The 19,507-nt window shown below is 41.4% G+C and overlaps 1 protein-coding gene across 1 annotated transcript in view; it reads right to left on the reverse strand.

The window, feature by feature from the left end:
• The window catches only part of vps13d (vacuolar protein sorting 13 homolog D), a 535,261-nt gene that overhangs the window by 439,958 nt on the left and 75,796 nt on the right, over positions 1-19,507 (reverse strand). The window contains 3 exon segments of the mRNA XM_034171656.1: positions 2,680-2,872; positions 5,525-5,626; positions 14,559-14,727. Coding sequence (XP_034027547.1) covers positions 2,680-2,872; positions 5,525-5,626; positions 14,559-14,727 — 464 coding nt within the window.

Genomic DNA, 19,507 nt, shown 5'->3' on the forward strand with positions numbered 1-19,507 from the left:
TCCAGCAACTTCGCACAGCCATTGAAGAGGAGTGGACCAACATTCCACAGGCCACAATTGACAACCTGATCAACTCTATGCAAAGGAGATGTGTTGCACTGCATGAGGCAAATGGTGGTCACACCAGATACTGACTGGTATCCCCCCCAATAAACAAAACTGCACCTTTCAGAGTGGCCTTTTATTGTGGGCAGTCTAAGGCACACCTGTGCACTAATCATGGTGTCTAATCAGCATCTTGATATGGCACACCTGTGAGGTGGGATGGATTATCTCAGCAAAGGAGAAGTGCTCACTATCACAGATTTAGACTGGTTTGTGAACAATATTTGAGGGAAATGGTGATATTGTGTATGTGGAAAAAGTTTTAGATCTTTGAGTTCATCTCATACAAAATGGGAGCAAAACCAAAAGTGTTGCGTTTATATTTTTGTTGAGTGTATATATATATATATATATATATATATATATATATATATATATATATATATATATAAAAATATGCTTACTAAATTTAAATGAATGAATGGATAAATAAACAGAAAATTTAACATCAAGTATAATAATGTAGATTTATTTTTGTAGCATGTTGCAAACTTACAGCTCATTTTCATGAAGAGGACACAATCTGGGAAGAAACTCCATAGTGAATATTGTCTTTTCCTTCATCGCAGTCATGGAGGCTAACTACAGGAGGAAGCGAGTTTGTGCATGTGTAAGGTTTTGAGATTATCTGTGACCCATCTTACATTAACATCCATAAAACGTCTTGTAAATCACTTCCAAATTTACCAAACATTGGTCATAGCATCTAATCCCCTGAATTTCCCCCACTCAGGGTTTTATATTCTAAGTTGTTTCCAGACAGCATCAAATTATGAGTCACTTATCTAAATGCTGAGGAATAAAATTATAGCCGTGCCAAAGAAAATTATTTTTATGAATTTAATCATTGTAATTACAGTGGAACCTCGACATACGAGCGACTCAACATACAAGTTTTTTTTAAATACGAGCCACTGGTTGGTCCATATATTTGTTTGGAATACAAGCAGAAATCTGAGTTACGAGTCGCACTTCAGGACACCACCGGAGCAAAAAGGAAGTGGAGAGAAGGAGGAGGAGAAGAAGCTTCTATTGTGGACATTAAGGCAGCGGATGAATACGTCACACGTTTTGCTGCACTTGTTGTGAAGGAAGGCTATGTCCCGCAACAAGTGTTTAACTGTGAAGAAACTGCAAGTTAACCTGCAAGTTAACAATTAAAGTTACGTCTATATCAGACCTGGGCAAACTGCGGCCCGGGGGCCACATGCGGCCCTTTGCATGTCTCTGTCCGGCCCTCATGAGGTCTGTGATTATTATTACATATATTAAAAATGTCAAGCTTGTGTGTTGCAAATCATTAGAGAGGTTTATTTTGGTATATTTAAATATTTACATATTATTACAATAATAAAAATGACCTATAACAGCTATTAAATAGGTACTTTTTTGTAAAATTTGTAATGGGAGACAGCTGAGTTATCGATGGTGTGGCCCTCGGACATAATTCAGGTTCCCTATGTGGCCCCTTGTAAAAATTAATTGCCCACCCCTGGTCTATATGAACCTTTTAAGGATCTACAGTTTAAGTTTAGTTTGTGTTTACAGTGTGCACAAACTTTCCTCCCTCCCTCGCTTCACCGCCTCTGTTAACCACATTTGTCTGTTTCTAAGGTTGTTGTTGCTCATTCAGCTGCTCCCGGTTTTGTTCAGGGTCGCCACAGCGGAAACAGCCAGATCCGCATTGGTAATTGGCACAAGTTTTACGCCGGATGCCCTTCCTGACGTAACTCCAGTTTTACCTGGAGAAAACACACACTTCCACTGGTGTTCCAAAGAGGTCTCCCATCCAAGTACTAACCGGATCCCGCTCTGCTCAGCTTCTGAGATCTGACTGAATCAGGCTGACGTAAGAACACTTAATAAATCTTTTTACTTTCATATATTTTATTATACACAGGTAAAATATACATGTCTATTTGTTAATTAAAAAAATGTATTTTTTTTTTATAATTTAGAGTGGTTTGGGGATGTTTTACAAGGCTGGAACGGATTAAAATTATCTTAATTATTTTCAATGGGGAAAATTCATTTGAAATACGAGCAGACTGGCTTACGAGTTTGGTCACAGAACAAATTAAACTCGTATCTCAAAGTTCCACTGTACATGACAATCTGACTGTTCATTAATGTCCATTCACCTCACCTGTAAAACGTTCCGGGGGTACAGGGGTTAGACAATGAAAAGCCCCTTCAGACATTCAATGATTTGGGGCCATATGAGTAGGATTTAACTGAAGTGATGTGGTGTAGTCTATGCTCACCATTCTGGTTAACATTTCAAATCCTGATTGAAAATGTGGTCCCCTGGGGAGTGACTGAAAGGATGCTCTGCTCTCACAGATGTAGGTGGAACTGTCTCTCTTTTGCTGTGAGTTATGGTTTTTTATTCAGTAGTGGGACACCACTGGAATAACATTTCAATAAATAAAACGGCAAATAATGCAAAGCAAGAATACGAACATGAAACCATTCTCAGAGGCAAAATGGAATTCAGAACTACATGAAGCTCAAGATAGAGAAAGTATAATAAAAGCAGCCGCCATTATCCAAAGGCAGAAGTGACTGTCTCACCCAGTATATCCCAGGAGGACGGACTTGGCAGAAGCACCTCAGGGCCACTTTCCGGGCCCTGTGAATCTGCGTACCAGCCCCCCCAGCCAGGAAACCAAGACTGAAGGTACTGGATCATCCCAGAGCTCTCACTTTTAGGAATGGATGTGGTGGGTGAATTTGGTTTACAATCACCACTGGGCTCTCTGACACTCTGGAAAACAACAAAATAGGATAATCATCAAATTTATTGCATAGAAATATGCACGCACGCACTCACAAACACACACACACACACACACACACACACACACCTTCAAGCACTTAAGCCAATTAAACAATCTTTAGAAATTTCCTGAGTATCAGACGATAATGAATCCACAGTGAGATAATTGATGAATAATGGGCCACATTTCAAAACAGTTTCCATCTGAAGCAGACATTCAAAGTGCTTTACACTGATGACTCACATGCATACGTTCATGGGGAGGTGATGGTGAAGAGTGATTAAAGCAGTGTGCTTATGACCAGAGGATTGTCAAATCCCCATCAGACCAAAAAAAGCACTAATGGAACCTTGAGCAAGGTCCTTGATCCCAAAGTTGCTCCCAGTGTGTAGTGAGCACCTTATATGGCAGCACCTGACCTCTGTGTGTGACTGTGTGTTTAAATACAGTGGGTATAATAAGTATTGAATGAGAGCGAGAGCCATTTTTTTCAGTACATATAATTTTAATGACACTATTGGCATGAAACTGTCACCAGATGTCTGTTACAACCCAAGTAATCCATAGATGCAAGAAATCAAAACAAGTAAGTACAGAAATTAAATTAAGTGTAATGAAATGGAATGACACTTATGGAATGTACTTTGTACAAAAGCCTTTGTTGGTATTGAAGCTTCAAGATGCCTCCTGTGGGGAAACTAGCCACTGGCATTGCTCAGGTGTGGATTTTAGCCCATTCTTCACACATAAACAGCCTACAAATCTTGAAGGATCGGTGGACCTCTTCTATGAACTCTGAATTTTAATTCCTTCCATAGAATTTTATTGGATTCAAGTCAGATGATTGGCTGGACCATTCTAGCAGCTATATTTTCATTGTCTGAAGCCAGTTGAGAGTTTTTTTCGCTGTGTGTTTGGGATCATCGTCTTGCTGAAATGTCCATCCTTATTTTATTTTCATCATCCTGGTAGATTTTTATTTTTTTAAATCAAGAATGTCTTCATACATTTTTCCATTTATTCTTCGTTCAATTATATGAAGTTTGCCAGTGCCGGACAATCCTTCTGTAACCAATAGCAATCATGTATGTTTTGCAACAATAAGGTTGCAAAGATCTTGAGAGAGCTCTTTGCTTTTACACGTCATGAGAAGTTTATTGTGTGACACCTTTGTAATGAGACACCTTTATATAGGCCATCAGTTGGGACTGAACTAATTACTGACAGATTTCAGCTGGCTTTCCATGCCTTTTTGCACCTCCCTTTCTTCATCATTCATGGACATCTATGGTTTGAGTTCTTTGTATGTTTGGATTACTTGGGTTGTTACCTACAACTGATGAAAAGTTTATGTCAATAAGTGAAGTCGTATCTCAAGCGTGCGTAATGAATCATGGGTACACCCAAAGGTCATTTGTCACAAAAACTGACCCAGAAGCAATAAGCCGTCAATGTTTTGATAGTGAGGTAGAAAATGTCAATGCAAAAAGTGATGGAAAACTTGATTTAAGACACAATTTTGGACAGGACAGATGAAATTTATGTAAATGGATGATACAGGGATGAGTTTGGATGATTTTCCACAATGGAAAGAGGTCAATTTAAAAGCATTATTGAAGAAAAGAGGAGTTGGTGGCACAAGCATTCAAGAAATTAACATGGAAATCTTACCGGACTGAACAAAACCAGGCAGATTATGAATCACGATTTAGGACCAATGACGTGGACAGACCCCATGAAGAATAATAAAGAAAAGTGGACTTCTGAACTTCTAAAATATATTCTTAATTCATCTAAATGAATAAGAAGCTGTGTTTGTTGCACATCTTGCTAAAGCAGTTGTTAGGATCTCCGTAAACAAACACTGACATGTATGTTTCCCGTAAACAGCGGTATTTACATAAATCAACAATGGAAACTTCAAGAAAACAGTTCTCATAAGCTTTGATAATGTATTACCGGTTCATTTCACAGAACAATACAAGAAATTTGTCAAAAACCAATGATCTAACAGGTAGTTTCGATCCTCATCACAAACGTAAACAAACATCATCGTCCATCTTTCCCAGAAACAGCGATCTCTATTTGGGCTAATATGCTCCGCTTTCAGTAATTCTACGACTAGTTCATACTAAATTTGCTGGGAATGGAAGCACAGACAACCAACCTTTGATATTTTCAGGATGACATTTTTAATATGTCACAGATTTGAACCATGTAAAACATTGTCAATGTGTATACACATTACACTAGCACAATTCTATTCCCAATTGACCTTTGACCGGAAGAGATAGCAAGATGTTAGCCACACTGTGCATGCTCTTGCTGAGATAAAGACTTCCCTTATAGCACCTTTAGAAATATATCTGGGGAAAAATGGTGATGTGTTCAATACTTGTTACATACAGGGCATTCCTCCATAAATACAGGTACATAAATACAGGTACTTTGGCAAAATAATTTCCTTCGGGATAAATAATGTTGATCTTATCGTATCTTAGTCCATTTACCATAAACTCACAAACCAAAGACAGCATTCTGCCATGCAAGGTGCCCAACTGCACAAATGGGGCAACTTGATAAATTTAAAATTAGATTTATCACTCCATTCCATACATGTGTAAAATAATTTAACTTACATCTACAATGTCTTCCTGTTGTCGAAACAAGTTGTAGACGATTTCTCTTAGAATCTGTAGCTCCTCTAACGTCTGCTCGTCTTCCACACGCTCCAGATCATGCTAGTTGAAAAAGATATGAGCAGATAACAGTCAGCCTGTGTAATGTAAAAATATATAACAATGCTAAAATATCCTCGGCCGTATGAGCATTGTGTTGGTCTGTAATCAACCGCTTCTGTAATGGGTCCGCTTTGAAGCTTGAACCAACGAAGCAGTGTTCCTACCCACTGCTTCGTTGGTTCTCTGCTTAGATGCTTATCACAAGCGGAAAGTCCGCTTCTTAAGTCCTCTCAAAACCATTTAAAAATGTCAATCATGAGTCACTTTTGTGGTGATTAAACTCACTGGGACTCTTCTCTTGTTGCAGGCAAGAAACGAGACTCATCCTCCGTCCGCTCCAAATGCCCATTCGCTCGGCTGTTCTGAATGTGTTGCACATGTTCAAAACACTCTTGGCGCCATTGAGATGGGAACAACATCTAACAGCAGACTATGTGCAGTTTTTGAGTTATGTGATCTCTATCTAAATATTCTGACATCATCATAACAGCATTTGAAACAATCTGATCGCGGTTGATTGGGCTCCAAGATGGATCGTCACAGCGAAGCCTGCCGGCATGTTGTGCCGGCAGGAAATATCATTCCACAGAGTCAGCTCTCACAAAAGTGGTGAATGATCTTCTGCTTGCAATGGATTCGGACACCACTACGGTTCTGGTGCTGTTAGACCTTAGCACTGCGTTTGATTCCGTGGATCATCATATTCTACTGGATAGGCTGAAGAAGCATTTTATGATTACTGGGAGTGCCCTTGCATGGTTGACATCATACCTGACCAGTCATTCTAACTGTGTTTTGTACAACAACATCTCTAACCTTAGTGACATGAAATTTCAGGTTCCACAGGGTCTGTCTTAGGCCCCCTGCTTTTCTCCCTTTATACAGCGCCCCTTGGGCACATACTGCTGCGTTTGGGGTTTACTTTTCATTGCTATACTGATGATACTCAGTAATATAGAGGCCGATAACTGCTGATAATCTCATTCACATAAAATCCTTAGAAGATTGCATTGGATCAATGAGAAGCTAGATGTCTAGCAACTTCCTACTTTTAAACTCTGATAAGACTGAAATTATGGTTCTTGGTCCAGTGACACATCGGCATCAATTTGACAAGTTAACGCTTAGCCTAGGCTCGTGTGTCATACATCACACTGACATAATGAGAAACCTTGGGGTAATCCTACGTTGTTCTTTGACCTCCACATTAGAGATATTACGAGAACTGCTTTCTTCCACCTGTGAAATATAGCAAAGATTCATTCCATCCCATCTATGGCTGATGCTGAGAGCCCCATTCATGTATTTGTCTCTTCTAGTTTGGACTACTACAATGTTCTATTTTCTGGTTTACCGTAGGGCTCTCCAACTGGTTCAAAATACTGCTGCCAGACTTTTGAAAGGAAGCAGAAGGTTTGACCACATTACACCCATTTTGGGTCACTTCACTGGCTTCCTGTCCCAGTGAGATCAGATTTTAAGGTTCTGCTACTAACCTATAAAATTGTTCACAGACTAGCACCTCCCTACTTAGCTGACCTATATGAAACCCTATGTACCAGCCCGGGATCTGCATTCTCAGGGTGCAGGACTACTTTGTGTCCCTAGGGTGAATAAAAAGTCTGCGGGTCAGACCGTTCTCTCATCGTGCACCTGCTTTGTAGAATGATCTCCCTGCATCAATAAAACAGTCAGATACTGTACAGACTTTCAAGCCCAGACATAAAACCCACTTAATTTCCCTTTCGTATGGCTAGCATACTGGCATAGTATGTTACTATGCTTTTTACCCTTTTAAATTAATTTTATTAGGAAACGGAACGTGCCGTGGCCTCAACATTACCTGAAGTCTGGGTCTTTTAGTGAAGCTTAGGGCTAATGGCCGACGATCACCTTAGTATTTCTTCTATTTCTAGTATTTCGCACACACGCGCATGCATAGCTGCTCATTCAGCTGTTACAAACACACACACACACACACACACACACACACACACACACACACACACACACACACACCCCCATCATGTCATTCATCAGTCCAGCACCTGCTCTACGCATACGCACATGAGGTCAGTAGTGCTGTGAAGGAGTGGACGAGCGCAGATGTGACTACATGACTGAGTGAGTGACTACACCATGCGAGCTTGGACACATATGGTGCGAGTCCGGTCCATACGAGGTCTGTCCATAAAGTATAGGTCCTTTTTATTTTTTAAAAACTATATGGATTTCATTCATATGTTTTTACGTCAGACATGCTTGAACCCTCGTGCGCATGCATGAGTTTTTCCACGCCTGTCGGTGACGTCATTCGCCTGTGAGCACTCCTTGTGGGAGGAGTCGTCCAGCCCCTCGTCGGAATTCCTTTGTCTGAGAAGTTGCTGAGAGACTGGCGCTTTATTTGATCAAAATTTTTTCTAAACCTGTGAGACACATCAAAGTGGACACGGTTCGAAAAATTAAGCTGGTTTTCGGTGAAGATTTTAACGGCTGATGAGAGATTTTGAGGTGATACTGTCGCTTTAAGGACTTCCCATGCAGTGGGACGTCGTGCAGCGCTCTCAGGCGCCGTCGTCAGCCTGTTTCAAGCTGAAAACCTCCACATTTCAGGCTCTATTGATCCAGGACGTCGTGAGAGAACAGAGAAGTTTCAGAAGAAGTCGGTTTCAGCATTTTATCCGGATATTCCACTGTTAAAGGAGATTTTTTTAATGAAAGACGTGCGGGCGGATTGCAGCGTCGGCTCGCAGCCGCTGCGACGCTCCGCCACAGGAAAAACACCTCTGTTGGAAGCCTTAAGGACAAGTTGGAACATGTCCAGCTGTTAAACAATTTCTCATATACTCACTCCACTGAAAGCCATCAAAAGCCGCATGGATTTTACAAATGGTTATCAACACGGAGGTGTTTTTCCTGTGCCGTCCCGACGCGCGGACCCGTTCGCACGTCTTTCATTAAAAAAATCTCCTTTAACAGTGGAATATCCGGATAAAATGCTGAAACTGACTTCTTCTGAAACTTCTCTGTTCTCTCACGACGTCCTGGATCAATAGAGCCTGAAATGTGGAGGTTTTCAGCTTGAAACAGGCTGACGACGGCGCCTGGGAGCGCTGCGCGACGTCTCGCTCTGTGGGAAGTCCTTAAAGTGACAGTATCACCTCAAAATCTCTCATCAGCCGTTAAAATTTTCACCGAAAACCAGCTTAATTTTTCGAACCGTGTCCACTTCGATGTGTCTCACAGGTTTAGAAAAAATTTTGATCAAACAAAGCGCCAGTCTCTCAGCAACTTCTCAGACAAAGGAATTCCGACGAGGGGCTGGACGACTCCTCCCACAAGGAGTGCTCACAGGTGAATGACGTCACCGACAGGCGTGGAAAAACTCACGCATGCGCACGAGGGTTCAAGCATGTCTGACATAAAAACATATGAATGAAATCCATATAGTTTTTGAAAAAACTAAAAAGGACCTATACTTTATTGACAGCCCTCGTATGTTGGTTGTACTCCGATGTTCAGCACCAGCAGGGACTGTGCAAAGGGAGGAATAAAGCGCTCTCTCATGGTATCGCTGTGACAAATATTGACATCATGCCTCTTACATCAGTGGTCTCCGATCACTCACTTATTTAGTTTACAGTCTCATTTATCACTGTCCCGATGCATTAACTCTTCAATTACAACTGAATGTGGAGCCAGACTGCCTGATATCTTAGTGTTACTTTCAGGAAAATGACCAGTAGACAGTCTTGTGGAAATCTTAAACTCAGCACTCACAACCCCCCCGCCCCATGTTCACTTCCGTGGCCTCAAGCATAAAGCTAGTAAAAACGAAAATGGCGTCCTTCAAAACTAGAAGTATTCCACCATCCATGGTGCAATGCTATTTTAGACTATAAGCATGCATTACTGGCTACAAAGCAGGGGCCGAGTGTGTTGGAAATGATTAATCTATCATTAACAACGGGATCTGTTCCTAAATGTTTCAGATTTCCAGTGATTAAACCTTTACTTAAAAAATCTAACCTTGACCCTAGTGTATTGAAAAATTATAGGCCAATATCAAATATGTGGCAGAATATATCATTCCACAGAGACATCTCTTACTAAAGTGGTAAATGATCTTCTGCTTGCAATGAATTCGGGCACCACTACAGTTCTGGTGCTGTTAGATCGTAGTGCTGCGTTTAATATGGTGGATGACGGTATTCTACTTGTGAAGAATCATTTTGGGATGGCTGGCAATGTCTTGCATGATTGACATCATACCTAACCAGTCGTTCTCACTGTGTCTTGTACAACAACACGACCTCTAACCTTGGTGACATGAGGGTCCACTGGGGTCTGTGTCCAAGCACCTCTGACACATATTGCCTCATTTTGGGATTACCTTTCATTGCTATGCTGATGATACTCAGTTATACACGCCACTGTAACTAATAACTGCTGGTAATCTCACACACATAAAATCCTTAGAAGACTGCCTTGCGTCAGTGAAAAGCTGGATGTCCAGCAACCTTTTACTTTTAAACTCGGACAAGACGGTTCTTGGTCCAGCGAGATATCGGCTTGATCAGCTAAGACTTACTCTAGGCTCATGTGGGGTGATTTTTGATCCCACGTTGTCCTTTGACCTACGTATTAGAGGTATTACGAGGACTGCTTTCTTCCACCTGCAAAATATAGCAAAGATTCTTCCCACCCTATATGGCAGATGTTGACACCCTGATTCATGCATTTGTTTCTTCTAGACTGGACTACTGCAATGTTCTATTTTCTGGTTTACTACAGTCCAGCATTAGGGGTCTCCAACTGGTTCAAAATGCTGCTGCCAGACTCTTGACAGGAAGTAAAAAGTTTGACCACATTAAACCCATTTTGGCATCTCTTCACTGGCTTCCTGTATCTGTGAGGTCAGATTTTAAGGTTCTGCTCATAACGTTTGACATTATTCACAGACTAGCACCTCCCACTTAGCTGATTTAAATACACCCTACATACACACCCGGACTCTGCGTTCTCAGGGTGCAGGACTACTTTGTGTCCCTAGGGTGAATAAAAACTCTGCAGGTCACAAACCTTTCATCATGCACCTGCTTTGTGGAATGATCTGCCTTTGGAGATAAAACAGTCAGATTCTGTAGAGACTTTCAAGTCCAGACTTATGACACATTTATTCTCCCTTTCACATGGTGAGCATACTGGCATAGTATGGAACTATGCTTCCTATCCTTTAAAATTAATTTTATTAGTAATGGAACAGGTCTCGGCCTCAACACTATCTAAATTCTTGGTCTGTTAGTGAAGCTTAAGGGTAGCAGCCAGCGATCATCTTAGTATTTTCTCTGCTTTCCTGTCAATTTAACACTGATGAATTATACCTCAGGTGTGGTTTTTCCAGTTAACTGATTCTGCTCTTTTTTCTCTCTGTCTGAGGTGCGGAGGAAAATGTGCTGGAGTGGCATCTGTGGACAATGGGATGCTGGACTGACTGTGACATGCCATGCCTGAGGCTGATGCAGCAGAGCTTTTGAATTTCTGTTTTCTGTCTCTTCAGCTTTGTAAAACTTTGTAAAAATCTTGTAACTGTCATAATGGCCTTTGCACTGGGTCACCCCTTTGAGTCTGGTCTGCTTGAGGTTTCTTCCTCAAATCAACAGAGGGAGTTTTTCTTTACCACTGTTGCCTGTGTGCTTGTTCTAGGGGTTGGTAAGGTTAGACCTTAATTATGTGAAGCACCTTGAGGCAGGTTTGTTGTGATTTGGCGCTATACAAATGTAATAAACTGAATAAAATTGAAATTGATACCCCATAAGTTTTCATAGCAGTTCTCAACTGAAGATAAAAAAGAAAGTAGAGCACTGCAAATTAAACTAAACACAAAAATCCTCAAATGACAGGAGCCCATTATCACCAAATACATTACCAAGGGAGCGCACACTATTATCATGCCATTGCCTACATTGATCCCATTTTATGGAGCACTTATTAATCAGAATACCTTCACTGTTAAAGATGGGAGAACATCGATTCCAGGTGGACTTAATCTCACACACTTTTTCAACACAGCGCCAGACTGCAATAATATGAGATAGAATGGGTTCAAACCGAACCATACATTTATGAGGAACATTAGCAAATAATAGCTCCTTAAGTTTTAATGGGCCTGCCAGGAATTCCTCCAGTGCATGCCACACCACCTCCACTGAAGTATTACACCATCCAACCACAGGGTGTAGAGCTGGCGTGCCCAACCGGTCGATCCGGTCGATCGCGAGCTGAGTTCCAGTTGATCACATGAAGAAAAAAAAAAAAATGTCCCTGGACCTGAAAGGATTTAGTGCTGCTATAACAGACCGATGCAGCAGGTAGCAGCAATGCACCCAGAAGGACGCCGGCTGCCATTAAACGCCATAGAAGAAGAAGAGCTCTTCTTCTATGGTGGATAAGATACAAAAAATTACAATTTTCATCCTGGATTATTTTTTCATTTATTCAAATGGCAAATCCATCTGTCTTATCTGCAATGTAAATGTGGCTTTACTGAAGAAAGGGAATTTGGAGCGGCATTTAAGACAATTCACAAGAAATACGATGCTAACTTCTAACTTCTAATGCTAACCCGGCTAAATCCCCTCTGCTCGCTCGAAAAGTCCAGGAATTGAAAAGTCGGCGAGCAACACAATGATTCATGATCCATAAATATGAAGAGTGATGAATGTGGCGAACAAAATTGCAGTGTTCTGTTCGGGTCAGGAGTCTGAGAACACATTTATTCTGTTCACAGCTGGAGGAGACACACATCTGCTACACACAGACGTTCAGTGGCTCAGCAGAGGTATGGTGGCCGCTGTATCACTGTATTACGTTACTAAGCCATGTATATTGATTTATAACACAACTCTGTTAAAAGGGGTAATAAATACAAGTGTAAAGACGCTTATATACTTCAGCGTTCTGCGTGACGTTCACATGGAGTGATCAATTTACTGCTCCAATGATATATTCAATCATCTTTACACTTATCTCTATTACCCCTTTTGACAGTTTTGTCTTATAAATCTATAAATCTTGCTTAGTAACGTAATACAATTGATACAGCAGCTGCCACAGCACACAAGCGGGTTTTTTTCAGGTCTCCTGCACAGTCCTGCGATCTTTTTGGCTCCTGCGCGTCCTGCGCCTTTCAGTCCAGCCGTTACTGTAACGGTCTTCTGCCTGAAATGAAAGAATTTCTGAAACGTTTAAATCATGCTGAAATTGCACAGCTGTTGGATTTGAAAACAAGTTTAAAACCATATTACATGTGCTATCAAGCAGGTTGCAACAGTGAGACCTGCAGAACTTTCCACACATGGACACAGAACCTAAGCACCAGGACAAAGAACGTGGATCCTAAGAGTCCATGTTATGATGATCACGTGCAGAGAATCTTGTCAGAATTTGACAGGCGTTTCACTGACTTTGCCTCCAAAGAGCCTGTTGTCAGTTTTCTCTGTTTTCCATTTGGGGAAAATATAGATGTGGACTGTAAATCGTCCAAAATGACATCACTCTTCAACCTGGATCCTCACACTGAAAAATGACATTGAGCTCAAATCCAGAGTAACACCTAACATGAACGTCCAAATCTGGACTCTAATGCAGACAGAGAGTGTCTGAGTGCCTGATTACGGCTGAACTCAGCTCCTACTGTCCAGACTATCAGAGACCAGCTTCCTCCTCTCAGGGCCAGAAGTCCCACTAAGGTAGGGAACAACTTTTCCAACTTGAGGCCAGTCCGAGGACTACTTGTGCTTATTCTTTTCCACCATGCACATTTACTTCAATAATGCATTATTATTGTTAAAACCTGCCAGAAAATTGTGTTATTATATTGGTGCACAATATGTTGCGGCTACGCTGTAGCGTTCCATATGGCTCGATAGATCTCGATACACTTTAAAAGTAGATCTCGGTTCGAAAAAAGGTTGGGCACCCCTGGTGTAGAGTGAAAGCCCAATGATAAATTCTAAAATCTGGGAGTGATAAACCCCCTGCCGAACTTCGGCACTGCACCATAAACAGTCTCAAGTGGGGATGTTTTGCCTTCCAGCAAAACACCTCCGTTGGAAGCATTACAGGACAAGTTTGAAAATGCCCAGCTGTTAAACAATTTCTCGGATACTCACTCGACTGAAAGCCATCGAAAACCGCCTGAATCTTACGAATGGTTATCAACACGGAGGTGTTTTGCTGTGGCGCCGCGCCGTGAGCAGCTGGGTGCCGACGCGCGAATCCGTCCGCACGTCTTTCATTACAAAATCTCCTTTAACAGTGGAATGCCTGGATAAACTGCTGATCCCGAGCTCTTCTGAAAATTCTGTTCTCTCACGACATCCTGGGTCAACAGAGGCTTAAATTTGGAAGTTTTCAGCTTGAAACAGGCTGACGACGGCGGCTCGGGGCGCCGTCCTGTGCCGTGGGCTGTCCTTAAAGCGGCAGTAACACTCCATAATCTCTCATCAGCCGTTAAAATTTTCACCGAAAACCGTCTGAATTTCTTGAATGGTGTCCACTTGGATGTGTCTCACAGTTTCTGAAAAAATTTTGATCAAGCAAAGCGGCAGTCTCTCAGGAATAAGTCAGACTAAGGAATTCCGACGAGGGGGGTGGACCAGTGCTCACTCAAAGCCTGCCCACAGGCGAATGACGCAACCGACAGGCGTGAAAAAACTCACGCATGCACATGAGGGTTCAAGCTTGTCTGACGTAATCGCACGTGATTCAAATCCATATAGTTTTTAAAAAAATAGAAAGGTCGGTTTCTTTTCTAATAGACCTCGTACTTTGTAAAATACACAATCTGGACATCTGAGATTGTTTATTATGAGAGGCAAAGCGTATGGTATCATTGCAAATAAAACCTTTAAGCATTTGGAGATAATACCTCTTCCTGAGGGCTCAGAATGCCTTCCTTCAGCTTTCTAAAGTAGAGCCTGGTATACAACTGGGCATCACGTGCCCGATGAAGAGCGAAGTCCCAACTGCTTCTTTGTCGCTGCTCCCTGATATCGCTGAGATTGGCCTGAATAGCAAACATCCACCACTGTCGACAACTGTAATAAAGAAATAAAAAGGGATAAAGATAAATAAAATTTAAAAGCAAGATTTTAAAATTTAGATTGTTTGAAATGTATACAGAATGTAATTAGCCTGCATACTCTTGTCTCTGTGTCAAAAATAACTGAAATGGGTGAAGAAATTTTCACCAAACTGGGTAGAAATATTCTGCATGAACGTCCCCACACCGTTTGGAGGAGACCACACATAAAGTCAAGAAGATGAAAAACAGAGTCTGAAAAACCTTTTCAGCTGGAAATGCTTAATTAGATTTTACTCCAAAACAAAAGATTAATTGTAAGGGGGAGGAGCTTAAGTGCTGGAGACAGTGTGGAAGCCAAGATGCCAATCATTGGCACTGCCCAAAAATAAAACAATTCTGGAAGGACATACAGAAAGACATGGAATCTATATTCAGGGTTACAATACTTTTTGAAATTACTTCTTTAATTATGGGTATGACTGAAATGCAATCACACAATACATATTTATATAGAATTTTAATAACTGCTGGCAAAATGCTGTGACCAGACACTGGCTCCTCCCTGAACTACAGAATCTTGGAAAATGGATAAAAATGGTGAACAAAATATTCCAGAAGGAAAGAATGACTTTTTCACTCCAGTTACAGATGAACAAATTTTCAAAACTATGGTCAAAATGGTCATTTTATGCTCAGACTAACCAAAGGCAATATGCAGAAACCTTGAATGCACAAGACAAAGAAAAGGTGCTTCGAATGGTAAGAATGATTTTTATTTCTCATTTTATTTATGTTTATTTATTTTAGTCATGAAGATCAAGTCTCTTGGTGATTTTTGTCTTTTGTCACAACGCATTTTTCGTTAAAACAAACAAAACAAAAAACAACAAAATGTTGGGAATGGAATTGACCACGGGTCACATACTAGTTCTGTGACCAAGAGGGAATATCAATGTATGTCTTACAATTTTTTCAATGTTTCAAAATAAAAAATTGAGAAAAAGAAAAAAGAAAGAGAAATAAAGTGGAACGTTGATGCGTTGTCAAAATGGGAAATTGTTGGTCATTCATTCAGCTATCGTAATTTCCATAAAACCAACAAATTTAACTAAATATTTGACAGTCAAAATTCATGTGGGAAAGGGATATTTCCAAATGAATTCAACTTTTGTTGTAAAGTTGGGCGCTTTTAAAATAAGTTTCACCCATTTTCAGAATGTATAACTGAAAATGTTTGCCTAGTCATGTCCCATTTCTCATGCACAGGAGTTGTTTGAATGTGACACTTTTGTCAAACAGAAGAAGGGTTGCTTCTGGTCTATGCTACAAACTTTTGAACATTAGCTGCTGACAGTGGGAGGAATGAGGCCTCTCTCAGAGAGAGAGATTGCTGAAAGGATCATCTTGCTCCTCTGGATCTCCCACTTACTTTGATAAAGCTGTGAATTTGGATCAGTGTCTACATGAACGACAGGGAGAGAAAGCAGAGACTTGTTTGGTCAATGGAAACATGACTCTGTGCAGTTGGAAGGTCCCTCACCCCCGACAACTTCCAGAGAACAGGTCACATTATTTTTGCTTTTCCCCAGAGAGTATTGTCCTGAGACCTGCATCTACTGCGGGAGGTGCAGGACATTTCATCGCCACCTGCCGCTAAAGGATTCAGCGCCAATGAAGATGGGATAACTGTGAGCCTCTGTCTGCAAAGCTTGTTGAAGTTCTGCCCCACGAACTAACAGTTCCACTCGTGACGCTCCGAACTAGAGGTGGAACAAAGTTACCATGACGTCACTCTCAAGTCATGAATCAGCAAGTCAAAAGTCAAAGTCTCAAGTCATAATGACCACCAATTGTTTGCAAGCTGACTTGATACTTGACTTGGGACTTGCAGATTGATGACTTGACAGTGACTTTGTCCCACCTCTGCTCCAAACACTACAAGTGAACTCCATTGTTGCTGATACGGCGACACTCACCCACACAGCAGTGTGGGTCAGTTGGTGAGGAGTGTGAAAACAGTGGGTTGAGCACACAGCCGTGAGGAGTGCCTGTCCTCAGATTCTGGTTGCTGCATGTGGTAACAGTGACATCGTCCATCTACTTCTCTCTGTATCTGTTGACAGAGTTTATGTATAGCTCCATACATGTGTGCCGGTCATAGGAAACTGAACATGATCCAGTCTGTGGCTACAAACAGTGCTGTAGGCCAAGGTTGTTCCTATGGGACAGATCTGGATGGTTTTGCATACTGGCTTTGACTGTTTCATCACTGGTGTGTACAAAGTGGCCGGCACAGTGGATTAGTGGTTCGCAATAGTGCCTCACAGCAAGAGGGTCATAGGATCGCTTCCCATCCTTTCTGTGTGGAGTTTGCATGTTCTGCTGGTGTCAGTATGGGTTTCCTCTGGGTGCTCCAGTTTCCCACAATCCAAAATATGCTTATTCAGGGTCTGCTCCTTTCTCTGCCCCTGACTAAGACAACATCTCTACATCTGGGGTTGGTTCCTGGGTGCTGGACTGTGGCTGCCCACTGCTCCTAGTGGTTGGATTATGTCCAACTGCAGAGGACAAGTTTCATTGTATGTATATATGTATGTACAATAATAAAGGCTCTATTCTAAAGGAACTAACAAAATAAATAAAGAAAGATGATCTGAGTGGCCAAGGCAGGGCCATGGAGCAGACGTGCATGACTTCCTGTCTATCTGCTCCAGTGGCAAAGTTCACATGCTGATGGAATTTTGGTGCAATAGTCTAAGTTGGCATGATTAAAGCCCTCAGCTATTAACAAAAAAGCACCAGGCGGGCTGTGTGTTGCTCACTGATGCCACCAGAGAAATCATGCACTGCCTCCTTAGCTTTTGCATGTGGAGGAGTATACACTGCTGTGATAATGGCTGTGAATTCCCTTGGCAGGTAAAACAGCTAGACCTGCACTAAGGGCCCTTGGGAAAGGTCCTGAATCCCAAAGTTGCTCTCGGTGTGTAGTGAGCACCTTGCATGGCAGCTCTCTGGCATTGCTGTGCATGAATGGACAAATTAAGGCATCATTGTAAAGCACTTTGAGCTTCTGATTCAGATGGAAAAGTGTTAATTAATGCAGTCCATTTATTTATCAGCTCCACTGCTCCAAAGTCTAGCTGCGGTGACAGTGTTTCAACTGTTTCAACCACAACAGTTAATGTTCATGTAACCACACAGCTCGCCTCCACGAGTCTTACTGATGGTCACAGGGCTCCCGTCAGCTCGGTGTGATGGCAGCCCTGCACACGTACAGCCCTGCAGCCATGTCTCTGTTAAACTGTTTGTACAACAAGCACTCATTTCATACCGAGTGGTTGTTGAAGTCCAGTTTATTGTCAAGGAAATGGAAAAAGAAAATGGTACGCCCAAGACACCCAAAGCACTTTACAAGTTGCATTATTCATTCACTCGCACATTCACACATGGTGGTGGTAAACTACTACTGCAGCCACACCTGCTCTGTGGCAAACTACAGGACAAAGCTTCATCATAAGTCATTGAATATGCTGAAATGTTGCAGTAGTAATTATAAAATGATCGTTCTCACAAAATTTTCTATATTTCTGCAAATATGAGAACCTCCTCTGAGTATTTGATAGCATTTGATCAAACACTTGGTTTGACAAATATTAGTATTTAATATTTTGATCAATACAGACTGCTCGACTGCATACAACACCACTGTTACCAGCATGTGCAAAATTCAGGCAATGTGCTGAAAAATTACAGCAGTGATTAAAAAATTTGGCCAGAAGCATAAATGGTTCTTGTGGTGCCTCCCACCCTCTCTATAGCAGGGCCGACACATGGAAACATTCAAACTTATTCACACTTGCACCTACAACCACTTTCAGAGTTTCTAATTTGCCAAACTCACATTTCTTTGGAAATGGAAGCAACTGGAGAGAACAGACAAAACACTGGGAGAACAAGAAAACTCCACACAGAACAAAGAGTTCAGATTCAAACCCAAGCAATTGATGTTTCAAACAAGCATGAACTGTTGCAGGCATGCTACATAACGTATATAATACTAACTATAATATTCATGTATAATATATTAAACTACACTACAAAAGAGCACTCCTCCACACACACACACACACACAGAGAGAAAAGAGAGGTCTTTTTTATCATCATTGCACATATAAATACATACAACAAAATTTTTCCTTTGTAATTAATCGTCCTAATTACAGTTTGACATGATCCAACCACTAGGAGCAGTGGGCACCATCAGTCCAGCATCCGAAGACCAACCCCAGATGTAGAGACACTGCCGTGGTCATGGGCAGACAAAGGACCAGACCCTACTGTGCATGTTTTAGATGGTGGCATAAAGCCAGAGTACCTGGAAGAAACCTACAGAAATGTGAGGAGAAAATGCAAAGTTCACACAGAACAGAACTGGGCATGGGCTGAATCTAACTACAGACGCCTTTGTTGTGAGGCAAGAATGCTAGCCACTAATCGACTGTGTCTCTGCACTTATTCTGACAATTTATTCTTGTGTGTTTTACAGTAGGCGTGGCCAATATTCTTTGCACCACTTGACCTTGTACATGATCATAATGTGTTATACAAATTTTACAAAGTAAATATAACACAATAAGTGAATTTACTTGATGGCTGATGGATCAAATGACACTTGGTCTGTTGCAGGAGTGATTAACACTTGCGAGCAAAGACAATTAGGGTGCAAGATCAGAATGTATTGTATTAATCATGTATTTGAACCATAACTCACTGAATGAATTTCTGCATGTAGT

This window comes from Thalassophryne amazonica, chromosome 6 (assembly GCF_902500255.1).
Source record: "Thalassophryne amazonica chromosome 6, fThaAma1.1, whole genome shotgun sequence".
Classification (NCBI taxonomy): domain Eukaryota; kingdom Metazoa; phylum Chordata; class Actinopteri; order Batrachoidiformes; family Batrachoididae; genus Thalassophryne; species Thalassophryne amazonica.